The 8,112-nt window shown below is 43.8% G+C and overlaps 1 protein-coding gene across 1 annotated transcript; it reads left to right on the plus strand.

Moving 5' to 3' along the window:
- Nucleotides 1-4,140: 4,140 nt before the first annotated feature.
- LOC124698558 lies at nucleotides 4,141-6,289 on the plus strand. Its single transcript, XM_047231044.1, has 4 exons — nucleotides 4,141-4,635; nucleotides 5,862-5,908; nucleotides 5,998-6,070; nucleotides 6,179-6,289. The coding sequence occupies exons 1-4, from the start codon at nucleotides 4,482-4,484 to the stop codon at nucleotides 6,268-6,270; spliced, it is 366 nt and encodes a 121-aa protein (XP_047087000.1). The 5' UTR covers nucleotides 4,141-4,481; the 3' UTR covers nucleotides 6,271-6,289.
- Nucleotides 6,290-8,112: the final 1,823 nt, after the last annotated feature.

Raw genomic sequence — 8,112 nt, forward strand, 5'->3', positions numbered from 1 at the left:
ATTATAAGATTGAGAAATGCATTAATATTTTTCAATGACTCGACACAAAACTGAAAAAAGTTCAGGTTTAATTATTTTGTTACCAAAATATGTGTTTTAGTACCAAATATGTGCTTCCTGGGGTTTAGCATAAAAACATAGGAGTACACCATTCTAGGAAGCAGATAGGACTACACCATGCTAGGAAATATTCAAATTAAAAAAAAATTAAATTTGAAAATATTCAAATCTAAAAATGTTTAAATTATAAAAAATCTCAAAATTACAAAAAAGATGTTCGTGTTTTTTTTAAAAAAAATTGGCCAACAAAAATGGAAAACTGGCAAAAAAATGAAAGACTAGAAGAAAATCGCAAGAAATCCAGAAACTGAAAAAAGGGACAAAACTACACAACCGCGCTAGCGGTGCTGGCCGAAAACTACCAGCCATGTACGGCGCACCAGATAGTGCCCGCTCTAGGTGATGAATATGTTACTTTAGCACCGAATGGCTTATCTTTTTCGCCGGATCATGATTACTTTGCTATGTGAATGAGTGTTCGGAAATACATTTGTGCTTACAAGCATGAGTGTGGATGTTGTCACAGCCGTCCAATGCTTTGAGATTCGGATGAGTGGCATGTGAGAAATCCATGGAAACCATTTCCCTCAATTTTGCAAAGGTTGTGGGTCCAGCAAAAGAGGCAGAAAGCCACCAGATACGGCTTTGAGACGCAGGATTCCCGGAGTGATGGCCTAGCGATTCCTCTCTCACACGTCATGCACCCCATCCCTAACCTCTTGTCCAGCATTCTCTCCTCCACTCCTTCCTCGCGCGCGCCTCCATTGATTTCCTCGCCTACCTGCACCATGTCGGCGGCGGCGGCGGAGGATGAGGAAGTCGATGAGCTTCTTGCGGCACTCGAGTACAAGGTGCGCTCCTCCGACATGGCGGACGGGCGCAGAAGCTGGAGCAGCACGAGATGGCCGTGGGGATGGGCGGCGTAGGCGCCGGCGCCCGGACAACGCCTTCACCACGCACCTGGCCATGGAGACCGTATACTACAACCCAGAATTTCGTCGTATGCGGAGGCCTGGTGGACTTGCACGGCGCATACGGCGCCGCCGGCAGTGCCAAACATGGTGCTTTCCTGTGTTTTTCGTTCCATCATGAATCAGTTCTCTGCTGAGTACTGCCTAGCTGCTTTCTTTTTGACAAAGCTGCCTAGCATACTAGAAGGAAAGTTTGCAGTGCATTCGCTGGGACTGGAACGCTTTGCAAAGGTTTTTATCCCACTCCATGGTCCATGTTTCAGTGGCTCTGCTGCATGATCTTGCATAGCATACTAGAGGATGTTGCGATGTGATGATTCGTTACACTTTTGATGGCTCATATGCATCTGCTCCATATCATCTCTTCGACCCAGACCTCCTTGCACATTTTCCGCAATTTCCTCTGAGTTCATCCATCATCCCCGCTAGCATCTGCCAATAATATAACTTTAGAAAAAAAACAGAAAATGATTTGTTTTGTTCACCATTCAGTTCATGGTTGCAAAGTGACTCTCCAAATCAATTTACAGTAATTGCTTTCCGTGTCACCCTTTACATATTTGTGTAAGTTAAGCCATCAACTTGGAAATAATTTGGTGCAGATATCAGGATAAAACCTTGATCACCTATATTGCACAAAAAGGTGCTACCGTATGCTGCAAATCCTTAGTGAGAGAGAGAAGATAGAGATACGGAATACTGGGAAAAAATCTTGATCATCTATTGAACAAAAAAGTGCTGCCGTATGCTGCAAATCCCTTAGTGAGAGAGAAGACAAAGAGACAGAATACTGCAATTTGGACGAAAACTTATCAAGCTGGAACACATCAGACAGTAAATCCGTAGTGAGAGAGAGATGACAAAGAGACAGAATACTGCAATTTGGATCCAAAACTTATCAAGCTGGAACACATCAGAGAGCAAATCCTCAGTGGGAGAGAGAGATGATACAGAGACAAAATACTACAATTTGTATTCGAAATTAATCAAGCTGGAACACATCAGACACCATACTCTCGATTCTGTCACAAGAATATACATATATGCAAATGCACAAGATAAAATCAAACAAATATGCAGCATCGGACGTTCCAAAACCCAATGAAAAAATGATCCACTTGTACCTGCCGATAGGGTACCTTCCAAGCCCAGGGGAAGTGTTCCTCCTGGACTTCTTCCGGCAGCCATTGCCTGCACGCAGACCAAGAGCCGTCAGTATACATCAGCGAGTGAAGGGAGCAGTGGAGAGAGAGAGAAGAAAAGGAGCTCCAGCAGTGACGTAATGTACATGCGCTGGCGGCATGGCGGAGACGACGGGAGGTGGAGAGCTGCAACGCGGAGGAGCCGGCGGCGGCGAAAGGCAGGCGGCGCAGATTGGGCCGCGAGCTCACACGATGGGAGGCGGAGGAAAAGGCTGGGATCTTGCCGGCGGCAAGGCGAGGGAGAAAATGGGGCTGAGGAAGTTGAGGTGAGAAGGGGAAATGCCTGGTCACAAGCTTCAGGTTCTTCATCTCGCCGCCTTCCCCCTGGTTGCTAGCGGCGGCGGCGCTGAGCGAGGACGGTGTAGACGGGGGGACTTCCGGTCACGGCGAAGGGCGCCGGAAAACAAGGGCGGCATGGGGGATATGGTGGGGGAGAAGCGCGAAATAGAATGGCGGGATCGACGGTCGAGCCGGGGGAGAGCTCGCCGGAGTGCCCCAAGGGCAGGTCTCTGTCTTGGATAGGTGCAGCAACAGCATGCCGAACAACATCTCTGCCTGCGGTACAAGACATGGATAAAGCCTAAGCTATCGCCGGGTCGCACGAAGGAAAGGGCAGAGAAAAGCAGAGATGGATGTGACGGATAAAATGAGAGGTGAAAAATAGAACTGTGAGCCGACCAGCAGCAACACGAATCTCAAGAAACTCATCAAGGGTACAGAGTACACCCACACACATGCTTGTGTGTACAAAATCCACATTCGTTTAATTTTTTGTAGAATCTCAATGCAATTGTGTGTATAAGATGTATTTGACATTAAATTGTCTAATTTCACGTGTTATGATACAGTATCATATTATGATACCACTAGCATATCTCTCCTCATTAATTATAGCGCCACAGCAGATTTTTGCCAATGTGGCATATGCATGATACTTTTTATGATACTAGCACCATGGCTAGTCTAAACAACTGATTAGCCAAGCATAGGCTCCACACAAGCAAACAATGCGTCTTGGACCCAGATGGACCTGTTTCTCTACTATTTAAAAAGACTAAAGTGGTTCCTTATTCTGCCTCCGCAATACGTTTCGTCATTGCTTTCGTCGTCGCGCTTCTTCGTTCATCGTCCACGTGGGCCAGACCCACCTATATCGCATAGACATCGCACTCCTTTCGTCAAGCGGTCGCGCGCCCGTTCGCTCTTCCCTACCTTGACGACCCCCATCCAACCCTAGCAGCCTCTGCCTTCCCCCACTCGATCTGGTTCCTCCTCCACCCGACCACCAAGCGCGACTCCCATCATGTGCGACGGCGGCGGCGCTACTGGGCGCGGCGACTCACGAGGCTGCTGGTGAATGTGACGGTGGAGCGGAGCCTGTGGCCGGTGCACGTCGTGCTGGGGGCCGATGCCACCATGGCTGACCTCGCGCGCGCCGCCGTCGCCGCCTACATCGCCGAGGGACGTAGGCCACCGCTCCCCGTCGACGCCAACGATGTAGACGCGGCCGCACGGTTTGAGCTGCATCTCTCCAAGTATTCCCTCCGTCCCTCGACAGTAAGAGAACCTCGTGCGATTTCTGAAACTATCCACTATATAAATCGCTCTCGCCGATGATGGATTCTTTGTTTCTTGTGCAGCGACCGAACCACGACAAGAAGGTGCTAGATCCGAAGTGGAAACATACAATGGATTCCTGCAATTGAGGTACACATACAATGCACAAGCTTCTTCTAAATTGATGTTTCTTGTGGTTTATATCTGACAACTCCGTGTGATACGATTTTCAGAAGTTTGTTCCTCTTACTTTTTTGTAGGTTGTTGCTGAGATGGCTGCGATTTGATTTGGCTTTGTCAGAGGATGCGTTTACCTCTTTGGTGAAGGAGTTAGTGGTTTAATTCTTGCAGTTGTTGTCAAATTTTCTGATATACATGTTCTTAGAGTAATTAAAAGTCTCAGCATAGTAATACTTAAGTTTCTTCTGACTTACAAGTGCTGATTTTCATAACATAGTTGATCTCGTCATCAAATAAATCAAGCTCTAATATCTGAGTCTTTCCTTTAATGTAAAGCACCTGTGTGTAAGGGTGTACAACAAAATAAAAAACATAAAAAGGATACAACTCTCAGTATTTTTGATGTTTTCCGTTTGTACATCTGAAGTGGCTTACTGGTTGCGAGTGTTTAGCTCAAATACACGAGATAATGGTGACCAAGTAGCTAAAGAGTTAAATCAAAGCCCTGTGAATGGTCTCGTCAACAGCATGTACTCTCAATATATGTCTAAGCAGCTATTGTCACACATTGCTTCTGATGCGACGCTTAAACCATTGGGCCACTTTGCTGAAGCAAACAATGTTCCTAATTATACCAATATATCCAGGGGATTATGTCGAGCAAGATCTCTCGGTTATTAATCTGAAAGGGAGTGTTGCTTTCTAGGTGTGTTGGCTGCCGATTAATCCAATAATTCATATATGGTTGGAATTTTAAATGCGATGTGTTAGCTGATACTTGTATCCTCATTATTCCCAATTGCTTGCATACAGAGGTTGCCTTGGATGATTCCCCAAGCAACCTTCTATATCAATGCTAAGTAAGTATGTCCATTTAGTTCCCTTCTTAAGTTATAGTTGATGTTCTGGTGTAGTAAACTGATGTTACTTGTGAATATCCTCATTATTCCCAATTGCTTGCATACAGAGGTTGCCTTGGATGATTCCCCAAGCAACCTTCTATATCAATGCTAAGTAAGTATGTCCATTTAGTTCCCTTCTTAAGTTATAGTTGATGTTCTGGTGTAGTAAAAACTGATGTTACTTGTGAAAATCGAATAAATGGTAACGTAGAAACAAAGTGTTTTGAGAGTGACATCGGCCTTGCTATCTTAGGAGTATCAAACATACCGCTATTTTACGGGTTAAAACTGACTCATCACAAACTGAGTAATCACTACTGTCTAATCTTTTTCTCTCGGACACCCCATGGCGCCTGTGCGGATGAGGCCGGGTAGCTCGACTTAGATGACGAAGACGGCCGGCCGGTCACGGTGGCGCATGGGAGCCACATGGATGAGTCTCATGCCGGCGCTGTGATCTGCTCCCACCTGCCACTCGCCTTCCTCGGCATGCACTGCACTGGTAAATCACCATCGATGTCACATGCCTCCCTTTCCCCTACCTTCCTGAGTCGTCTCCGCTGAGTGCTACTTCTGCGTGTGTGCGTGCAGGGTACGGATCGGAGTAATGTGCCTTAGCCTTATTCTCTTCATCTTCCTAATTTGAATCAGATGAACAGATCAAGATAAACAAAATTTCTAAACTGTTGGGTGCTAATATTCTTGGATTCCTACTTTTATTCAGCTGATAAATTAACTGCAGACCACATAACGTCAAGGATGCTGACTGCCATAGCCACGCTTTCCAAGTTAATCAAGATGCTCGTCACCAAGTCCTGGCCAGACTTGGCGTGTTCTGAGCAGCACACACGACGAAGTCCTGGCCAGACTCGGCGTGTTCTGAGCAGCACACACGACAAAGTCCTGTCCTGTGCTTCACCACTGCAACCTTTAGTTAACGTAACTTCATAGTGGAAATCTGAAGGTCACATTGCAGAGGGAGCACCAAGATAAGGGAAAGAACATGCTCGTGTACAAGTTGTTCCTCATCATGGAGGTGGGAATTCTGTATTTCCTAGCTTCTCATTTGAAGATTCATGATGTGTGAAACTATGGTTGATGGGATGACATCTGTACATTGAACAGGTTGACGTGATCTCACTTGATGAAGCTGCAAAGTTCCTCCTTGGAGAAGGCCATGAGGAGTCCAATATAAGAAGTTAGTACTTACATTACCTCTATTTAGTTCTGCAGCTGTATGAGTATGGGTACTGATAAAAAAGAAAGCTGATTTTATTTCCTCTATTGGTGATACATCTAATGTCAGGAGATTGCATTGCCAATATGTTGTCTTCACTGAAGCTCATTGAGAAGGTAGGCTGTAATAAAATTACTTACAAGCCGGCTGCACTTGAATGACAAGCGATGTTTCTGAATCTATTCTAGAATATTGTCAGTAAGACACAAGTATACACAAGTAGTAGAAGCTTGCATTACGGTGGTAATTTCATTGGTTTAATCCAAATATTTAATAGTTGATAATAAACGTTCTGGTCTTGTTTTGATGGGGTCAGAATGGTAGGGATTCCAACTAATACTTGCAGAGGAACAGGCATGTAACATTTCTACTATCTCCTGGTAACATCTATGCACTTCCTATTAGTTGTTTGCATAACTAATTCTTCCTAAACCATTTGTACTATGAAACTGCGGTGCCCACGGGCTCGAGCCGCATGAATCTCCGGCCATGAAGTTAAAGTTTTTAGGAACTTATTTTGATTTAATTCGTAGACTATGTATCTCAAAGTATGTTCCTTTATACATGTGGAGAACCTGAAGAATTGGAACATAATACCCGGTATGCAATTGTTCAGTTACTAAATGAACAATCGCCCTGTAGAACAGCAAGGGCATGAGAGTTTCACTCCTTTAGTAAAGGATATCTAGGTAGCTCGAGAGTAGAATGATGTAAGGGTAGATTATGATTATCAGTTTAGGACCATGCTATTCTGATAAATTTCAGGGTCAGAGTATAAGTTGAGTATAAGAACTCTCCTCTGCCATCACCAATGTACATGGTGATGTGGTAAACATTAGGCTGGCACCACGTGGAGTTGCAGGCATGGACTTCGAGCAGAGTTAGACCTGCAGCTCCATCTTCCTATCGCTGGTGGCCACCGGCAGCGCCTTCACGGAGACCCATGACTCGGCGTCGTCCCTCGGGGTACCACATGCTTAAGAAACAATAGTATGTGAATGTAGCATAAGTCTCCTTTGGTAGGAAATTATCATCACCATTGCTTTATAGAGTAGTTTTGAAGCTATCTACTGGTCCAATCTATTGCTTATTTATATTTTTTGTCGAATTATCATGTCACGCAGTATGGCTATGAAATGTAAATAAGTTTACTCATCTTGCTCACCTTTTAAAACTGAATTTATCAACAGCTGCACTGTCAGGTGATAAACCTAATGTTGGCTGAGTTCGTCAACGGCCACACTATTAGGTTGATGGATGTCATTCGATTTTATTTTTGCGTTTTACTTAAATAATAACATCAGCTGTATAGTCTGCAACATGCTATGTATAAGTAATTTACTTTTAAATTAAGCATTATAATATGGTATTGGTTACCCATCTTGGTAAGATGGAGCCGTCTGAATTTCAGCCACTGGGTTACAGTAAGTTCACCAAATAAGAAAACTAACCGTTTGCGGCTGGCATCGATTAGAGTAGTAGAAAATGTCCAGAACACATGTATTCCGCTGTCTTAAAAGTATCCATGCTAATTCTATTGCAATTATCTAAAAATTACATATCTTGCTATTGTTTTGGAATTTTCAGTTTAGTACATTAAGCTTTTTCTGTACTGTTAAGACGTCATGTAGATGATGCCATTCTAATTTTAACCATGATGTGATCTTGTTTCTCTTTTCCAACCAATCAATCAACATGATAATTGATGCATCGGGAAGCAGAAGAAAAACATTGCTGCATAGAAGCATGACAGGGATGAGAATAATCTTCAACTACAAGGTTATGTTGATGCGCCAACTAATTCATTTTATTTTCCAAGCATTTTGTCACATAATTATTTTGGTGTCAAAGCAGATCTTTTTGAAGAAAATGGAACTAAGTAATGCATTGAACTTCACTATGTGATACCGTGAGATAATTAGAGTAACATGTTTCATTTGAATTAGATTCTTGCAATCATATTTATTTATGCTTATTGGTTAAATAGTTTCCTGATCCAATGC

The sequence above is a fragment of the Lolium rigidum genome, chromosome 3 (assembly GCF_022539505.1).
Source record: "Lolium rigidum isolate FL_2022 chromosome 3, APGP_CSIRO_Lrig_0.1, whole genome shotgun sequence".
Taxonomy (NCBI): domain Eukaryota; kingdom Viridiplantae; phylum Streptophyta; class Magnoliopsida; order Poales; family Poaceae; genus Lolium; species Lolium rigidum.

Bases quoted from the DNA above. Each gene is read 5' to 3' on its own strand.
- LOC124698558 (XM_047231044.1), top strand. From the start codon at position 4,482: ATGGTCTCGTCAACAGCATGTACTCTCAATATATGTCTAAGCAGCTAT. The intron at 4,636-5,861 runs ATCTCTCGGTTA...GGGAGCACCAAG, and splicing joins AGGGGATTATGTCGAGCAAG to ATAAGGGAAAGAACATGCTC. The intron at 6,071-6,178 runs GTTAGTACTTAC...ATCTAATGTCAG, and splicing joins TGAGGAGTCCAATATAAGAA to GAGATTGCATTGCCAATATG.